Raw genomic sequence first — 20,688 nt, forward strand, 5'->3', positions numbered from 1 at the left:
ATGAAAACCTCCATAAACTTCTCGATCATATTGTGGAAAATGGCCATCATACACCTTTGGAAAGTAGCCGATGCATTGCATAACCCAAAAGGCATGCGTCTATATGCAAATGTTCCACTCGGGCATGTAAAAGTAGTCTTCTCTTGATCTTGTGGGTCGATTGGAATTTAAAAATACCCCAAAAAACCATCGAGAAAGCAATAATATAGATGCCCAGACAGCCTCTCAAGCATTTGATCAATAAATGGCAATGGAAAATGATCCTTGCATGTGGCATCATTTAGTTTCCTATAGTCGATGCAAACATGCCACCCGGTAACCGTTCTTGTTGGAATTAATTCGTTATTTTCATTTGCTACCACCTTCATTCCTCCTTTCTTCGGTACCACCTGCACCAGACTCACCCACGGGCTATCGGAAATTGAGTATATAATCCCAGCATCTAATAGTTTCACCGCCTCCTTTTTTCACAACTTCTTGCATGTTCGGGTTTAGTCTTCTTTGGCATTGAACTACAGGTTTAGCCCCATCTTCTAAGTTAATTTTATGAGAGCAATAAGCTGGACTAATTCCCTTGATGTCGGTTATCTTCCATTCCATAACACCTTGCCTCTTCTTTAGTACCCCCACAAGACTTTCTTTCTCATGTTTGGCCAAATCAGCAACTATAATTACAAGTTTTTGTTGACCGTCTTCAAGAAATACATACTCTAAGTGATATGGTAGTGCTTTCAACTCAGTTTTCGTGTTCTGGATATTGCACACGTCGAGTCCAATGAGGGGACTCGTTGAGTCCTGCGCAAATTTCGCGACTGATCGGGATTCCTTGGATGGACTCGTCGAGTAGGGCGAGTCTAATCGGCGAGTAGACTGTTCAATACTTTTGGTCAGCTCATTATAATCAGCTTCCTCAAGCAGTCTCTCTATTTCTAGTAGGTCTCTTTCAGCATCGAATTCTTTATCAAAGGTGATGGTGGACTTGCTTGGTTCTTCATTATTCCATTCCTCCATTAATTCTTCCAACATATCAATCGAAAATGTTGTGTCATCACTATTCCTTGCGTGCTTCATGGCTTGATCAACCGCAAAAGTGACTGATTCATCCCCCACCCATAGAGTAAGTTTGGAATCTCGCATGTCAACTATAACACTTGCGGTGTTAAGGAAAGGTCTTCCAAGAATGATCGGGACTTGAGGATCCGCTTCCGTGTCTAAAACTCCACGGGAAATACGAACTTATCAACCTTCACTAATAGATCTTCGCATATTCCCCTTGGGAATGTAACCGTTTTATTTGCTAGGTGAATTGCCATTCGAATTGGCCTCGGCTCTGGGAGATCTAATTTCTTGAAAAATAAGTATGGCATGAGATTTACACTTACCCCTGAATCAGCCAATGCATAGATGGTAGCTAGATTTCCGAATTGACAAGGTAAGGTTAAGCTTCCTGGATCACCCTTCTTCTTCTGTAGTTTGTTCAAAATGGGAACTGGAGAATTCTCATTTAGAACCACTTTGTTCACTTCTTCCATCTTCTTTCTGTTAGTTAGAAGCTCCTTGAGAAATTTGGCGTATTTTGGCATTTGTGCAACCGCTTCTATGAATGGTGTATTGATTTGAAGAGCCTTTATGTGTTCTAGTAACTTTTGGTATTCCTCTTCATTCTTTTCTTGTCTAGCTCGAGCTGGATATGGTAGTGGAGGCTGATATGACTTAATAGGAGACTTAATTTTCTGATCAGGTGTCAGACTAGTCGAGTCCATATCTTGGACTCGGCGAGTAGTGTCTGGGTTCAGCTAGGTCTGATTTTGGTTCTGCTCTTCTGCCTCCTCCTCTTGTACCAGCTTCAGATCTTCGTTCTGAATAGGGGCCAGAGGAGTAATTATCTTCCCACTCCTAGTTGTTACAATATTTATATGTGCGCCTCATGGATTGTTTTCGGTATTACTAAGAAGTTCTCCTGGTGCTCTTTGATTTATTTGTTGGGCAAGTTTCCCCAACTGCTTCTCAATGTTATGAATATATGCTTGCTGATTCCTTAACATTGTTCTTGTATCTTGTATTGCAGCATCATGGTCATTGTGTCTTTTCTCGGATGCAGCTACAAATTTAGTGAGCATTTCTTCCAAATTTGGTTTCTTTTCTTGTACCGGCTCCTCCTTTTGGTAAAAACCCCTTGCCTTTTGTGTATACTTCTCCTCCTTCACCTTCTTGTACTCATCATAAGGAAGCCATTCTTTCTTAGGTTTTTGCCAATCGTCATCAAATCTTTGACCACTAGAATAGCATACTTGCACTTTCTTATTCCCGTTCTCGTCCAAATCACAATCTCTAGTAAGATGAGGTCCATTGCAATTATCACATCCTACCTGAATAACATGGATTGTTTGATCCATTTTATCCATCCTCCTATCCATGCTTTTCAACATTGCCATAACTGCGACAAATCTTCTGAAGCTGCATAAGCTGATCCCTTTGTCACATCATTCTTTGGGTTGTGGTATTCTCTAGAATGCTTAGAGAATTCCTCAATTAGTTGCTTTATCACCAGGGGTGCCTTCTTTTTGAGCGGTCCTTGCGAGTCAAGTAATTGCCTTGTTGTCACGTTTACTCCATCATAAAAAATGGAGGCTTCTTGCTGACTACTAAGATCATGTCGTGGGCAATTCCGTAGTAAGCATTTGTACCTCACCCACGCCTCATAAAGTGATTCTCCAGCTTGTTGCTCAAAATTAGCTATAGATTTCTTCAACTTGGATATCTTTGATGGCGGGAAAAATTGATCAATAAACTCTTCTTTCATTTTAGCCCATGTGGTGATGGATCCCGGAGGGAGTGATTTTAGCCAATCTTTTGCAGCGCCTTTAAACGTGATCGGTAACATACGAAGCAAAACGGTGTCGCGGGCCACATTAGGAAAGTTAAAGTAATCGGCTATGTCATTGACCTCTTCTATGTGCTTGTACACGTCTTCATGATCTTTTCCATAGAATGAAATTTCTTTAAGTTGGGCGAGTATGTGGCCTTTACGTTCGAAAGTGGCTGTTGCAGGAATCACGGGTTGCACTAGTCCTGGGCCGGTATCGTCACGTATCCTCTTCTTCCATTCTCCCATGGGGACTTCATCAATGTTAGCCATGGGGTTAGCTAATTCGCCTTCAAAGTCGCTTTCTTCCTCAGTTTCAGATTCTCCCCTTTCGGTTTCGTACTCGGTGTCCTCCTTTTTCGGGTCTTCGTCCGCCACTGAAGAGAAGCTGGATTCTCCTACTTTCTTGCCCTTTTTCTTACTAAAGACAACTTTTAGATTCTTCAAAGGTGAGTTCTTTGAAGATGCAGATTCTCCAACAGTTTTGCCTTTATTCTTCCTTAAAGTAGCTTCCAGGTCTTCAAGTGGTCGAATTAAAGGTGTATTGCCTCCTCTGGTTATAAACACTCTGCAATTAAAGCAAGAAAAACGCGTAAAAAGAACAAAAAAACGAAACATGAAGAAACTAAAAACGAAACTGGAAATCAACACTGAACTCGCCGAGTAGGTTCGACTACACTCGGCGAGTACACTGCCTAGAAGCCTAAAAACAATTAAAAACAAATAAGAACAAATAAATACTAAAACTTAACCTAATTACTGAATTACTAAAAAAAATAACTTTGTGCAAGATAAACTCACACAAAGGATCGATAAAACTAGAAATTAGATTTAATTTTTGAACCGTCCCCGACAACGGCACCAAAAACTTGATGTGTGTAAAACCAACTCGTTTTATTCCTACTCTAAAAATATAAATTTAACACACAAAGGCAGTGAACCTGTCTTTTAGTGCTATAGTTGAATAAGTAGGGTGTCGAACTCGAGGAACGAAAATTAACCTAATAACTAATTTTAACCAACAAGTAATAAAAGTAAAAGAGTTTTCTCTAGTTTTACAAGACTAGAAACTTGGACACACTAACTAACACGCAATTAACTAATCAACTAAAACCAAGTAAAAATTCACCAAATTTAATAAAAGGTTTCTGCTTAGCTTCAACTCATTCACTCCTATGGTTAATTTTATGGCAAAGCAATAGATTAATTATTATTGGTTATTGACTAAAGTGATTAGATTCGCATTCGCTATTACCAATCCTTAGAAGATCAATTAATTTAAACAGTGATCAAGTGTTTAAGCTAATTAATTTCCTAGTTTAATTATTCGGATTAAATAAGACTTGTAATTGGTTAATCAAATTACTAATTCAATTAGCTTCTTGTTGTTGGATTATTAACAAGCTCACATATTAATTTACCCATTATCTAATTAGTCCTAGTTTCATGTTCACTAATCCTAGGCACATAACAAAGTGTTCACATAAATCATATGAGGTAAACAATTAAAAGATGTTCATGCAGCCTAATTGCCTTCCTATTAACAGAGAATAGTTGTGGTTAATGCATAAGGATCTTTAACAAGCTTAGTTTAACAAAATCACCAATAAACAATTAATCAAACCATACAATTAATCCATAGGAGTAAAATTGTCTTCCCTAAACAGAAACTAGTAAATTTAGCTCATGATTACAGTAGTCTTAAAGCTAAAAACGAAGGTAATCAACTCAAACATTGTTCAATTCAAAGATAAAGTGGAAAATTAAACCTAAGTTGCCTTGAATCTTCTAAGAATGAGAGATTAGGGTTCTTCTCATGTTCTTCAGGTCTCCAAGGGTCTCCTTAGTCGCAAAGTATCTTCCAAAAAAGCCAGAAAAAATAATGGATTCGGAATTTGACCTCTATTTATAAGATCCTCAAAACAGGGGCAACTCGTCAAGTAGATACCCAACTCACCGAGTTTCGTTGTAAAATATGTGTACGGCAAGGACTCTACGTATTGCTTCGCGAACATTTGTGGAAAATCTTCGAGTAGACGCTTGGACTCGCCGAGTAGCTTCAGGTTTGTACTTCTTTCTTCATTCTCCAGCTTCTAATTGCTTCTCCTTCCCCCTTTTTGTTTCCGAGCATGACTTCTGGACTGAAAATACAATTTAAACATTTTTAAGTACCTTTTGTCCATAATATGCAAATAATTAGCTAATAATTGATAAAAATCTATACTAAATATATGGCTAAATATGCACATATCATGCTTCTTTCTTTGTGCTTTGTGGGACTCTTGATGATGTGAGCTAACTATTAAGTGAATATGTTAAGTCATATGCTGCATTGGTTAAAAAATCTCAGAGTGATTGATTTGGGCCTACTACGCAACTCTCGTTTGAGTCTAACCATTATAGGGATAAGTCTTTTAGTTAAAGGATTATCTAAGCTTTGTGGCATGTTATTGTATTCATGAAGTAGTTAACCGACATTAGTGTGAGTTCTTCATTAGCTTATGGCAGGGTGGGGTCGGGGACCTAGGAGATCCTAGGAAGTGTTTAGTGGGTTTGGGTGCGCTGTTTAGCGGGTATTTGAAGTACCATTTTGTGAAGGTAACATATAAGATTTGGGATGATTCTTAAGGAAAGTATGGATAAGTGTGGAAAGTAGTATTAGGCACATACTAATGAAAGCACAAGATTCGTACTAGAATCAGGGAAATACATGGGAAATCTATGAAGCCTGTGGGATGAGGATTCTTTGGGCATGTTATGATTATTGTTTTGTTGCTTTTCAGAATGGTGATGAGCATTCGTGGATGAGGATCTGGTTCAGGTGCAGGCTCTGGTGCTGAGCCAATTGATGAGGGGATGTATGATTTCTTCATGTCACCCACCAACATAATTATATATTAGCCTCATAGGGATTTTGGGAGGAATGCCAGGGTTCTGAGTTCACGTTGGATTGAGGAGATGGAGGATCTTTTCCACACCAGTCCCTATCACATAGGAGCCAAGGTTTGGTTTGCTTTGGACCTCTTGCATCATGCACCAAGGAGTTGTTGGGAATTGATTGTGCAATCTATTACGCTTATTGAGTTGGATTCTATGTCATGGGATGAGTTTGTGACCCGGTTTGGGGCAGAGTTTGCACCAGCTATCGTGGTGCAGCCGTTGGTGAGGGAGTTTCAGTACCTTTTCCAGTCTACCGAGACTATGGCAGAGATCACTACCAAGTTTCGAGAGAGGGGAATGTTGGTTCCACAATATGTTGCGGACGAGGATATGAAGAAAGTGAGGTGTCTTGTCATGTTGAGGGATTACAATAGAGATTTTGTGAGCTTGTCATGGTGTAAGAACTTGAATGATTTGATTGATAGAGCCCGGTAATGGGAGATTGATTTGGAGCATCTCGGGAATAGGAGGTCAGACCAGTTTCAAACCTTAGTAGGCCAAACGAAGAGGACCAGGGCCCAGGATTCGCAACTAGGAGAACATATTATGCCAAGTGTGGGAGGACTGATGCGGGGAGCTATCATGAGAAGGGAATGGGTTGATTCAGTTGTGGTCAGACTTGTCATTTCAGCAGGGATTGTCCTCGAGACTCGATTTTGATGTGTTTTTACTGCAATCAGGTAGGCCATAAGAAGGCCTACTATCCGAGATTGATGATTAGAGCCGTGAGGGCACTTACTCTAGTTACATTGGGAATCACTGATGAACGTAAGGCATGGCGGAGGATCCTACAGTCAGGAGTCGAGCATTGCAGTTGCAAGCACGGGAGACCAGAGTTCCATCAAATGCTATCACGGGTATGTTCCATATTTGTTTTCTTTGTGCCTTATTATATATATATATATATATATATATATATATATATATATATGTCGTTGGATCATACGTTTGTATGTGCAAGACATTATTTTTAGTTTAGTTTCTCTATGATTGCCTGAATAATATTATCGAGGGTCGTCATATGCCATTTTGCTTACCGAGAGTCGTACACAAATGGTATCCAAATGAGCTGGTATAGTACTTCAATGTGGGAAACATATATCAGCGACAGGGCAAGCCTTGAGTGGAGGAGGACTGAGTGTTCTGCTTGGAGAGCCAACATTTGGTTTTATATTTGGTGGTTCAAAAAGAATTTTGAGGAAGCTACTGAACGTTTTTGAGCATTCTAACACTCCTAAGGTGTATATGGAACCCTAGAAACTTTGGATCTATGTTTTACTAAGATACATGCAAATTTGATTTTCCAAGGTTCTTAACCTAACTAGCATGGTATGGGGAACTTTGAAACATAAAAGCTAGTAGAAGAACATACCTTTTTTTTTGCTTGGATTCCTTGAGAACCTTGTGAGCCTAGCACCTCAAGTGTAATGCCTCAAATGTCTCACACAACACAACAACTCTTGGAATAACCTTGAGAGAAGTTCACTATCACTCAAAATCGACTAGCCCTCTTTTTCTTCACTTAGTAGTGCCGATTTGCTAGTCATGGGGTCCTTTTATAGTTGTGTCACAAGTAGGGTTACAACATGTAAACCCTAATTGACATGGCTTTCCATATTCCATGATCTATGGGTTTGTAACCTCCATGGAGCACCCTATGGGTTTTAGCCCAATTCATATAAACCATGGATCATTAGCCCACTATACAAGAATAGATGATTTACACAATCAAACCCATATATTTAATTAGTCTCCTTTTTGATCACTTAATTAATTCCAAATTAATTCTTGATCAATACTAATTAAATAATATTATTAATACATTAGAACTTATAATATATTAATAATCCTTAAGTGTGCTTTCTCTCATTTAGTTTATCCAAGTGTTGCAATACAATGCAACCCAAGTGGACCAAGCCAACTGGGTCAAGTATATTCCAGAAATAGTTATGAACTTAGACAGCTAATCCAATAGTCTCCCACTTGGATAAGTCTAATAACCATATATGCAAGAATAACTTCAGGAACCGATCAGCAATCATTGCTCTTTCAAGGTCTCGCAGAACTGAGATGATGATGATACGCCATTTAAGATAAGTGATCATATAATCCTCTGTTCTAGATATTAGTCGGAAAAATACATGGAACAATGTCTTACTTATTGTCCATCGGTTTGTTTCCCGATTTTCGGTTTGTTTGACATAGAACTTAATCGAACACATCAATTTAGTTCTGACCGGGACCAGTACGTAGGTCACAACAAAATCATCGAGGGGCCCATATATCACTTCTAATCCAAGAAGGAACAAATAAACTTTGACTCATATGCTTGTTCTACTATGTGTTGAATCATACACAAAGGCACTTTTTATAACATCGAGTTACCAATGCATTTTCGTACAATCAATGTATAACTAACTCATAGTCAACAATTCATATCTCTAGGTTTAAAGACTTATATGATATTACTATCTCACGATCACTCGAGATAAATTCCATGAAGTGATACAAGTGAGCGTGGGTTGAATCTAACACTCAGAACTTATGAGCACTCATGCGTGTTGTAGCAACTCTTGTTATGTCTAATACCTTAGACATCTACAAGCCAACTCATGACAGTATTGATTCATATCTACTTCCAACATATGACTGACTATGGAGAATTTGAATAATATGATATACCACAACATAATTATTCTGGAAGTCAAAAGATGCAAAATGAAATGATAGTAAACGTTTGACAGAAGATGGAAACATTTATACTTATAAAGAAACAACCACTTTTATTTATCATCAAATGTCAATTACACTTTACACATTTCAAAAGCTATCTAATTTCTAAAACTAATATCATCCTTCAGCCCGATGCGCCTTGCATGCTGGAGATGCTTAACCCTACCCAGTCCCTTCATGAGGGGATCTACTGGGTTCTCGTCCGATGATACCCTCTTTTCCACGAGGAGTCCTTCTTCTATTCGATGTTTGATGAAATTAATGGTGTTTCCGTTGATGTGTCTAGATCTTCCGTGATCCCTTGGTTCCTTGGCTATGGGAACTGCACTTTCACTATTACAGAAAATCTCCATAGGATCCTTTATAGCTGGTACAACTCCAAGGTCTCCAATGAAGTTCTTTAGCCATATAGCCTCCTTTGCTGCCTCGCTTGCCACTATATACTCTGATTCACAAGTTAAATCAGCCACTGTCTCCTACTTGGAACTTTTCCATGTAATTGCTCCTCCGTTTAAGGTAAAGACCCAGCCTAACTGAGAGCAGAATTACTATACCCTACTACTCTCAAGTCATCACTCCCACCGAGGGTAAGGACCCAGTCCTAAGTCCTCTGCAAGTACTTGAGAATGTTCTTTACCGCAGTCCAGTGAGCCTTGCCAGGGTTCCCCTGATATTTGCTGACTATTCTCAAAGCAAAGGCCACATCAGGACGAGTACAAGTCATAACATACATGATCGAGCCTACAACGGAAGCATACGATATTCGACTCATCTCATCTATCACAGCCTCTATACTCGGGCTCTGGTTCTTACTCAATATGGCGTTACTCTGGATCGGTAACTCTCCTTTCTTAGAATTCTGCAATGTCAACCTATTCAACACCTTATCCAAGTAGGTACTCTGACTAAGTCTAATTAGTCTCTTACTCCTGTCTCTCAAAATCCTTATCCCTAGGATATAGGCAGCTTCTCCAAGGTCCTTCATAGTGAAACACTTCCCAAGCCAAGACTTCACTTCCTACATAGTTGGGATGTCATTTCCTATGAGTAGTATGTCATCCACATACAATACCAAAAAGCTAACTATACTCCCACTAGCCTTGACATCTACACAAGATTCATCTTCGCTCCTCGAAAAGCCAAACTCTTTGACTTTCTCATTGAAACAAAGATTTCATCTGCGAGATGTTTGTTTCAATCCATAGATGGATTTCTCAAGCTTACACACTCTATTAGGGTTCTCTGCGCTGACAAAACCCTATGGCTGACTCATGTAAACATCCTCAGCCAACTTTCCATTAAGGAAAGTGGTTTTGACATCTATTTGCCATATTTCATAGTCATGAAATGCAACAATGGATAGCATAACCCTAATAGACTTAATCTTCGCTACTGGTGAAAAGGTCTCATCATAATCAACTCCCGGAGTTTGAGAAAAGCCCTTTGCAACTAGTCGCGCCTTATAAGTGTGTACATTACCATCCATTTTGGTCTTCTTCTTGAAAATCCATTTGCACCCGACTGTCTTACGACCTGGTACATTGTCAACCAAGTTCCAAACTTGATTGTCATACATGGACCGTATCTTGCTGTCCACAACCTCTTTCCATTTGGCAACCTCAGGGCCTGCCATGGCTACCGTGTAGCTGTTAGGTTCATCCAAACTTACCATTGTATTATCAATGATAAGTGTATCGCCTTCCGCAGTAATATAGAAACCATAGTAATGCTTAGGTGCATTCCTAACTCTCATGGAATGCCTCAGAGGTACGGACTTGTCAGTCGGATCAACAGTAGTTGCCTCCTCAGGTTGATTGCTAGGGTTTTAGGTTCCTTCACCACTTGACTCTTGAATTTCTTCAAGGTCAATTTACCTCCCACTGTTTCATTAGTTTATGAACTCTCTCTCTCTCTCTCTCTCAAGACTCCTTTCCTTGCTACAAAGACCACATTATCACTAGGTCTGTAGAAGAGGTAACCAAATGATTTCTGTGGGTAGCCGATGAAAATACACCTCTCACTTTGAGGTTCGAGCTTATCGTGAGTCTCGCGCCTCACGAAAGCCTCACAACCCCAAATCTTGATGTGGTCTAAATTGGGAACTTTTCCAATCCACATCTCGTGAGGTGTTTTGGCAACCTTCTTGGTAGGGACTAGATTAAGGATATGGGCGGCAGTCTTTAAGGCATACCCCCAGAATGAGATTGGTAACGAAGCTCGACTCATCATGGAATGAACCATATCCAACAAGGTTCGATTACGCCTCTCAGCCACACCATTAAGTTGTGGTGTCCTGGGAGGTGTCAATTTTAAGACAATCCCACATTCCTAAAGATAGTCAAGGAACTCTGTACTAAGATACTCATCACCTCGATCGGATCGAAGCATCTTAATGTTCCTACCCAACTGATTCTCTACTTCCTGTTTAAACTCCTAGAACTTTTCAAAGGTTTCTGACTTATGCTTGATTAAGTAGACATATCCATATCTACTAAAATCACCAGTAAAAGTCACATAGAAGCGGTTAGCATCCCTTGTGGCGGTTCTGAAGGGTCCACATACATCAGTATGTATGAGATCCAACAAACCCTCACCCCTAACATAAGAACTAGTGAAGGGTGACTTTGTCATTTTCGTAAGCAAACAAGATTCACTACTATCATCCGACTTTAGGTCAACTGACTCTAAGACTCCATCCTTTTGGAGTTGGCCTATGCGTTTCTTGCTTACATGTCCAAGACGACAATGCCATAATGATGCTTTATCCAAGTTAGTGGAAGAATCAATACACAACACATTATTTCCTAGGTTATCAACAACTGACATAGTTTCATACACACCATCACAAGGTAATGCTTTAAAATAAAGAACATTATTAAAGAAAGCATTAATACCACCACATTCATTATCAAACGAAATGGTAAACCCTTGTTTGTACAAACCATGAAAGGAAACAATATTTCTCGCCATTTCAGACAAGTAACAATATTTATTCAAATCTAATGTTAACCCACTACTTAGCAACAAAGAGTAAACTCCAATCTTGGTGACAGGTGAAGCTTTCCTATTCCCCATGATCAAGTTTATCTTCCCATGCTCCGCATTCTCACTTCTTCTTAGTCCCTGCAAATCAGAACGTATGTGAATACCATAACCTGTATCAAGGACCGAAGAATTAGAATGGGGTGAGTTATTAGACAATATAGTGTAAATACCTGCATGGTTGGGTTTGACTTTCCCATGCTTAACATCTTGTAGGTACTTTGGGCAGTTTCACTTCTAGTGCGACTTTTCATGGCAATAGAAGCATTCAACCTCTTTAGGGTTAGCAGAAGAAGTGACAGAACCTCTTTTGGTTCCACTTGAAGAGAAGTCATCAAGGGACTTTCCGTTGGTACCCTTCGAAGGTCTCTTCCTCTTCTTCCCTTTACATTGACCGATTTCCAAGAGAGGGGTCGCGGTAGGAGTAGGAGTGGTAACAACCGATTTACCTTTAAGACCACTTTTGGAGGTCTTCAAAAGTCCTTGAAGTTTGATGAGTGTAACTTCCTCCTTGTTCATGTGGTATGTCATTCAAAATTGATCATAACACAAAGGTAAGGAGGGTAAAATGATGTCAATTGCCAACTCCTCGGGGAAGTTCACATTCAATTTTAGCAAACGGTCCACATACCTTTGCATTTTCTGCATGTGGCCTATGTTGGGGTTCACCATCCTTCATTCGGGTTGTTATTACGGAGGAGATGAATTCATATCGCTCTTGACGAGCACTCTAATGGTAGCGGTCCATCAAGTCTTGGTGCATCTCAAAAGGGTAGAAGTCCTCATAGGACTTTTGGAGCTCGACTGTCATCGTGGCCAACATGATACATGCCACTTTGGTGGCATCTCTCTCATGAGTCCGGAATTCAGCGATCTCCTCAGGAGTAGTAGACAACTCATCAAGTTCCCTAAGCTCCTTGTCGAGGACATATTCCTTGTCCTCGTAACGAGTGACCATCCTGATGTTCCGGATCCAATCTATAAAGTTGGAACCATTGAAGATGACTCTCCCACAAAGGTTCATGAGAGAGAAGGAGCCGGTAGGGTTTGATCCAGAAGCAACATTGTTGGAAGACATTTGAAAAAGAAGAAAGACAAGTTTAGATTAGATATAAAGATAGTCCTTAATAAGACACCCAAATGTAATATTAAGGCTAGGACCCAATACAATATTTTATAACTTAGAAGAGGGATGCCGTAATCCAAGCTATAAAATTTTTGAAGGTAGGTGAATGACGATTCACCAATTTCCGCCATGAAAAACAAAAAAAAATTATTAGGTTTTAATTGGTTTTGAAACTCCTAGATTATCTTGAGATTCATTCACTACAAGAATAACGCGATTTTGCTACGGAAGGAATCCGTTGCGAAAAGCTGAAATTCCGTTGCAAAAGATGAATAGCGACGAAATTTGCAACGACCTATTTCCATCCCTAAAAACGCTGTAGCGAGGAGTTTGCAACGGAAACAATAATTCTGTCGCAATTGTGACAACGGAATGAAATCCGTGGTAGATGGTATTCCGTCGTGTATTCCGTAGTAGGTTTCCATCACAAATTCCGTGGTAGTTCTGCCGTCACAAATTCCGTTGTAGTTAATACCTAGCAAAATTCGTGGTGATGAATCCCTAGCAAAATCCGTGATGATGAATCCCTAGCTAAATCCGTGGTGATGAATCCCTAGCTAAATCCGTTTGATGATCTCCTAGCAAATTCCGTGGTGATGAATCCCTAAAAATTTTAGTGGTGTATATATCATATACCAGATTCAATATGGACCGATTGATAATTGATTTATAAATTATATCAAAATAATTTTATAGTAATATATGAAAAACAAAAAAAAAACAACAAACTCATAACCATTATATCATAAAATAACAAAATAATTATTTATTACATGGAAAAAAGAAAGTTGCTACTCTAAAATACATAATCTTCAATAAACATATATCAACCTACTACTCTTGTTGTTTTGTAAGGACATTAATAAGATCCAATGTCGTTTGAAGTTGTTTTTCAAGGTGCCCGACCCTTGCTTTGTTTTTTCTTCTTGTTGGGCATTCATCATTTCTTTAAGCTCGTCGTTTTGCTGTTTTTGTTTAGCAACAAGCTCCCTCATTTCTTCTATTTCATCATTTTTTTCCGGAATGTAAGATACATCCGTTTTACCATTCCTATTGGGAACCGCCTTTGCAAAAGAGCCTAATCCATAAATTCTTCCTTTTTTTTTTATCATGACCACCACCAACAACATAAAATAGCTTGTCCTCCTCAAATTCAACACCTTCAACTTCCAACTCTTCCCGTTTTTCTGTATAGGCCGCCTACAAAATAAAAATATTATAAGTTAAAAGATATCAAATTTAGGAATGATATTATGGAGTAGCTACAATATAAAAATTAATTTAAACTGAAATGAATATTACATGAATTTGTCTATCTTTTTCATTTGTGAAAGTGACTCCATAATTATTCTTAGTGTGTGCATATAGGAACAATTCACTATGTCCTAATTTCCTCTTCTACATAAATACCATATAAAAAGTCAAATATACAGATAAACATATGCAATCATTGATACGATATACCATTTAAAAAATTACCAAATCAGAAGCTATCTTCAGATGACATGCGGATCCAACGTTATGTGTGGGTTTTGCTACTCCATCAGCCACACCGTTACGCCTATTCTTCTTGTTCTGCTCAGATTTTAGCTTGTATTCTTCTGTATTCCATTTTAATTGCTAGGAGTTCCAGACTTCTTGTGGAATATGAGCTGGTTTAAAGCCGTGTTTGTTTCTTTTTGGGCTCCTCATGTTGAAGAGATATTAACCATAACTTTGTGCCGCATTCCTTGGCCAAGCTTGCCTCACCAGCGAGTCTATTATCTCATCCCAACAACATTTTCTCTACACATTAACAATATAAACATAAGTTGAAGTGTAAATTTTTATCAAACAACAATTTATGACTTATAGTTACCTGAAACTCCTCCCAATATAATTCGTGCATTTCTTTGCTTACTTGTGCCCAAGCGTACCCTTATGGATCTACTTTTTGTTTAAAGGACTGACTAATAGCGTGTGCACAAGGGCTTGGTGGCATTAGCCTGCAAGTAATCATGTGATGTGTTAAGTTATGAATTTTTATGTAGGTGTAACCAAAATTTACTACATAAAAAAAAGTTGTAATTAAGATTTGAATTGGTAACTCATGTATTTTTCCAAACATGAACATTAAAACGTCCATCTGGCCCATAATCTTCAGAGGAATTGTTTTCACCTTCTACACTTTCCACTATAGATCCATTCATGGGTGGTTGTGTTGGTGATGGGGTAGATTCTGGGATAGGTGTTGTTGATGGGGTATATTCTGGGGTAGGTGTTGGGATAGATGTATATGTTGAGGATGTGGTAGTTCCTTTACTTAAGGAGGGTGTGGTAGTTATTGTAGTTGTGAAGGATGGTAGTGTAGATGCAGGTTTTGAGGTTGTGGTAGTAGATATAGGTGTTGATGATGTGGTAGTAGGTGCTGGTGTTAAGGATGGTTTAGATAATGTAGGTTCTGAAGTTTTCGTTATTGATGTTCGTGTTGATGATTGTATTGTTCCAATTTCTAAAGTTTTAAATGTTTTTTCTAAGGAGGGTGTTGATGTTTTAAGTGATGCCGAGGAAGTGGTAGTCATGGGTGATGTTAATGATATAGGTTTAGGGGTTTTGTTGGTAGATGTTATAGGTGCTTTGAATATGGTTGTTGGTATTGGCAAGTCGATTTCTTCATCTTGTAACTGTGTGTTTAGGAATTTTGCAGCAAAAATCTTGTTGCGTTTCATAACTTGTGGTGCAATGAATTTAGTTGGCTTCACACCGGATGCTCCTTTTGGTTTCGAGGTCAACATCTTTCTGACACAAACAATAAAAAATAAATTATATATGAAGGCATTACTTTGCATGCAAACTATTGAATACAATCAAAACCAATTTACATGAAGATGATCAGAGAACAAAAAACGATCGATCATCACGACAACACTAAATTAAATAAATATAAATTTTAGACAAGTGACAACCTATATCGCCAAAGTCAGTGCAAAAACATATAATGAACAAAGATTTTGATCAATAAGACATCGGAGATGATGATTACAGAAAATGTAAACCTTATTTCTAATCGGTAAACTTAATTACCCCAATATGCAACATAAACGTGTGTTGGTTGGAGGGAAACGAATTGTGAAATACTTTGAACCTCCGCTAATAGAAAATTCGAACTGTGCTAATTACCGCTAAATATTTAGTAATTCAAATTTATTTAAAGTAGTTACAGATTGATAAATAGGGTATATACGTATAAATAACGTCAAGAAAGAACATAGAGTAACGATGTGTTCATAGTATAATTTTAACTTAAAATTATATACGAGGACTAAACATTAATAAACTATACATCTTTATGCTTTTCTATTTAAACCAAAATTTATATACAAAAAGACGTACGGGTCATGTCAATATATATGATAGTGGCTTATGGTTTCCATGAATGACATATGGCCATTGGTCGACATGGTAGTGGCTTATTGTGTCCATAGATGACATATGGTTGATTAGTCCACATGATAATGGCTTATGGTGTCCATGGTTGACATATAGATGACATATGGGCCATTGGTCCACATGGTAATGGCTTATGGTGTCCATGGATGAAATACGGGTCATTGGTCAACATGGTAGTTGATTATAATGTCCATGGATGACATATGGACCATTGGTCAACATGGTAGTTGCTTATGGTGTCCATGGATGAAGTACAGGTCATTGGTCAACATGGTAGTCGATTATTGTGTCCATGGAGGACATATGGGTCATTGGTCAACATGGTAGTTGCTTATGGTGTGATGGTATCACCCATGGATGAAATACAGGTCATTGGTCAACATGGTAGTTGCTTATGGTGTACCATATATGACATATGGGCCATTGGTCAATATGGTAGTTGCTTATGGTGTCCATGGATGAAATACGGGTCATTGGTCAACATGGTAGTCGATTATGGTGTCCATGGAGGACATATGGGACATTGGTCAACATGGTAGTTGCTTATGGTGTGATGGTATCACCCATGAATGAAATATGGGTCATTGGTCAACATGGTAGTTGCTTATGGTGTCCATAGATGACATATGGGTCATTGGTCAACATGGTAGTTGCTTATGGTGTGATGGTATTACCCATGGATGAAATACGGGTAATTGGTCAACATGGTAGTTGATTATGGTGTCCATGGATGAAATATGGGCCATTCGCCAATATATGGTGTCCATGGATGAAATACGGGTCATTGGTCAAAATGGTAGTTGATTATGGTGTCCATGGATGACATATAGGTCATTGGTCAACATGGTAGCTGCTTATGGTGTGATGGTATCACCCATGGATGAAATACGGGTCATTGGTCAACATGGTAGTTGCTTATGGTGTCCATGGATGACATATGGGTCATTGGTCAGCATGGTAGTTGCTTATGGTGTGATGGTATCACCCAAGGATGGAATACGGGTCATTGGTCAACATGGTTGTCGCTTATGGTGTCCATGGATGACATATGGGCCATTGGTCAATATGGTAGTTGCTTATGGTGTCCATGGATGAAATACGGGTCGTTGGTCAACATGGTAGTTGCCTATGGTGTCAATGGATGACATATTGGTCATTGGTCAATATGGTAGTTGCTTATTGTTTGATGGTATCACCCATGGATGAAATACGAGTCATTGGTCAACATAGTAGTTGCTTATGGTGTCCATGGATGACATATGGGTCATTGGTCAACATGGTAGTTGCTTATGGTGTGATGGTATCACCCATGGATGAATTATGGGTCACTGGTCAACATGGTAGTTGCTTATGGTATACCATGGATGAAATATAGGTCATTGGTCAACATGGTAGTTGCTTATGGTGTCCATGGTTGGCATATGGATGACATATGGGTCATTGGTCAACATATATCATTTGTGCTGGTTGTGTATTAAAATTTAAAATTTTCAAATACTTAAATATGACTTTTTACAACCTTGATTAAAATAGAAATTGATTTTTCTTTTAAATATGACTTTTTACAAAACTACCCTTACTAATTAAATACAAGTCATTGTATGTATTAGGACAATTTGGTCATTTTATAATGGAACATCTTCTAGGCGCCATAATGTTTTCCGACGAAACACGTTGTTTCAGTTCTTCACTCTTATTTCAGTCACTTGCAAACAACCCCAATCTCAATAAATGCATAGAGATGAGAAACCCAAATATTCTATTTAGGAATGGATTGGTACGTTGTTATATATATATATATATATATATATATATATATATATATAGTATTAATTAATCTGTTACTTGTTTTGCATAACTTTAACTAGAAATTATGTGTTTTTTTTTCCAGATGAAGTTATTTTTCTTAGAATTTGAACATGAAGGGAAAACAATGCTTGAAGAAGCATCTGCATTGGGACATTTGGATTCAACATTTGTCCTGGGAATGATGCTAATGGCTGAAGGGAGACATAGGAAGCAGGAAGCTTTGGACATGTTGAACAATGCTTACCGCAGAGCAAATGGTAAGTGGAATCTTAGAGCAACTTGTTCTAAGGTTCATCTGCACTTAAATAGGAATAGGGAAGGGAGGAATCATGTACACTTCCATGGCTTCCATAGATCTTGTGCATTTCATAAGTCTGTAGTTAGTGTGTCAGACGCTTTTGTGAATGGATACAAATGGGTGTTTATGTGTGAAATTTGTTTATGGGATGCTTGTTTCGTTAGGTTTTCTAGGGAGTTTGGTATAATTTATGAGTAGTTTGTTGATATGTACTTTCATATTATGACAATTAATATGTTGTAGATTCTTTTGGTTTAATATACGGATATATAGTAATTTACTTGATAAGTAATTATTTGATGTTGTTACTTGATTAGTAAATATGTTGTGTTGTTAATAAGGGACTGAAAGAGTTAAAGTTTGGAATGATGTTTAAATAATGTTTGAATAATGTATTTGGGACTTTTAATATTAGTGTTTATATTGTATTGTGATTATAGTTGTATGTAGCAAATGTTTAGTCTTCCTAGTATTAAATATATATATATATATATATATATATATATAATACAATTGTAAAGGCATAAACAAACATGTATTTGATTTTGGACTTGGTAATTTGGTTTAATATCAACTAATGGAGAACCCATGCTTTGCATAGGGTAAAATTGTAAAGGAATAAACATAGGGACTAAAAGTAGAAACAAAGAAAAAGTATTGTGGCTAAAATCAAAGTAAAAAAAGTTACTATAAACATAAGGACAAAAAGTGGCAACAAAAGAAAACTATTGTGTCTAAAATCTAAAGTAAATAAGTTTACTGTTAAAATCTTGTTCCACTTTTAATATGTATATTACTACATGAATATATACTAGTACTTTCGTGAAATGTTAATATAAGTGTATTACATTATGGATGATGATATATATGTTATTTCTGTCTTTTTCATTTCAACAGTCAAAAGTCCAATGTTACCTAGCTATAAAAGACTATAATATTTAATATGTGTTTTGACACAAATACCCTTAGTATTCAAATATTTGGAATGATTTCAGGGGCAATTTGGTCTTTTTACTCTCTAAATTGTTAACGCGCCATCATACCTCTGACGTCACGCCGACGTTCCAGTTCTTCAACCATTCAAAACATCTCAAATTTTCTAGACAATAAATCTGCATACAAACACTAAAACCCCTAAATCGTCGAAGGATAATCGTTCTCAAAAATGATTTTCTCGGATAATAGAGACTCATGTACTCCTCTCGACCAGATCAGCATAAAGGGTACATTGGATTAATTGATGAATATTTTAATGCGTAGGTTACAATTACTTGATGCCTATTTTGGCTAGGCAGTTCCGGATGATGGGAGTACACGGGTGTTGTTGATAGTGCCAAAGAGTTGTTGCGGGCAGTTGATGTTGTTCATATACTTACAACGAATCACATCACATTCCAATGTGAAGACCCACGTCATTCTGTTAAAGGTGCATTGGCAATAGGCCATGAAGAGGATGAGGATCGACAAAGATATTGCACGGTTTGTCGTTGGTATGTAGAGTATGGTAGGTTTTGTATATTTCTTAAAAATATTAATGGTTGATAATAGAATGAACATTGAATATTAGTGTTCTTTTAGTATTGTATATGAAGTTGTATAGTACTACTATAATTTTATTTTGGTTTTTTGTTTACATTGTTCTGCTAAAAGGGCATTTTAGTCGTTTTTGCTTGCTATGTTGATTGAGTAGGATGAAGTATACGTAAAACCCATGTTATTTTTGTGATGAAGTATAGTTAATGTAATTAAAAATAAGTTTGTAATGAATTCATTATTAAGGAAAATAATCTACATAGATTATATATACTTTAACATGCCCGATTAATGTAATTAAAAATAACTTTGTAATGAATTCGTTGTTAATTATTCATTATATACTATGTTTTCAAGAAATTATACACAACTTGATTAACACAACTAGCTTAACCATGCCCTTTTCTAGCATAAGTTTAAGTTCGAGTCTGCTTGCCAGCAATATCTACTTTATAATTCATTTTTACATTTTTTTATTAATTAGTTTATGCCACATATTACCAATTCAAAAACATTTCATTCAAACGATATCTTACAAATTCCATTGATCATAATAATAATTCATCCATAGTATAAGAAGATTAGTTAAGCGTACAACATCCCAACAAATGACATCACAAATTAGCTACGCGTTTTGTTCCATAGCAAAACAAGCAAACGAAATCATATTCCCTAGCAAATACCTACGAATGGTACCTCCGTAGCAATTCAACTATGGAATTGGTTTCCGTCACAAACGGCGTTGCATAGTAACCATGATGATGAATTCCATAGCAGAAATATAACGAAAAGTGATTTGGTAACAAATGTCGTTGGAAAATTGCTACGAATTTTTGTTCCATAGAACTATCAGTAGCATAATACCAACGAATATGGAGTCGGTAGCATTTTCCATAGCAACTCCCACTCTCG

At 37.6% G+C, this 20,688-nt stretch overlaps 1 protein-coding gene across 1 annotated transcript; it reads right to left on the reverse strand.

Annotated features, from left to right (window-relative positions):
• Positions 1-1,211: 1,211 nt before the first annotated feature.
• On the reverse strand, positions 1,212-1,763 carry LOC145064271 (uncharacterized). The gene has a single exon (XM_079011751.1). The coding sequence runs from the start codon at positions 1,761-1,763 to the stop codon at positions 1,212-1,214; it is 552 nt and encodes a 183-aa protein (XP_078867877.1).
• Positions 1,764-20,688: the final 18,925 nt, after the last annotated feature.

The sequence above is a fragment of the Lactuca serriola genome, chromosome 7 (assembly GCF_051521515.1).
Source record: "Lactuca serriola cultivar US96UC23 chromosome 7, Lser_US96UC23_V15, whole genome shotgun sequence".
In the NCBI taxonomy this organism is placed as follows: Eukaryota; Viridiplantae; Streptophyta; class Magnoliopsida; order Asterales; family Asteraceae; genus Lactuca; species Lactuca serriola.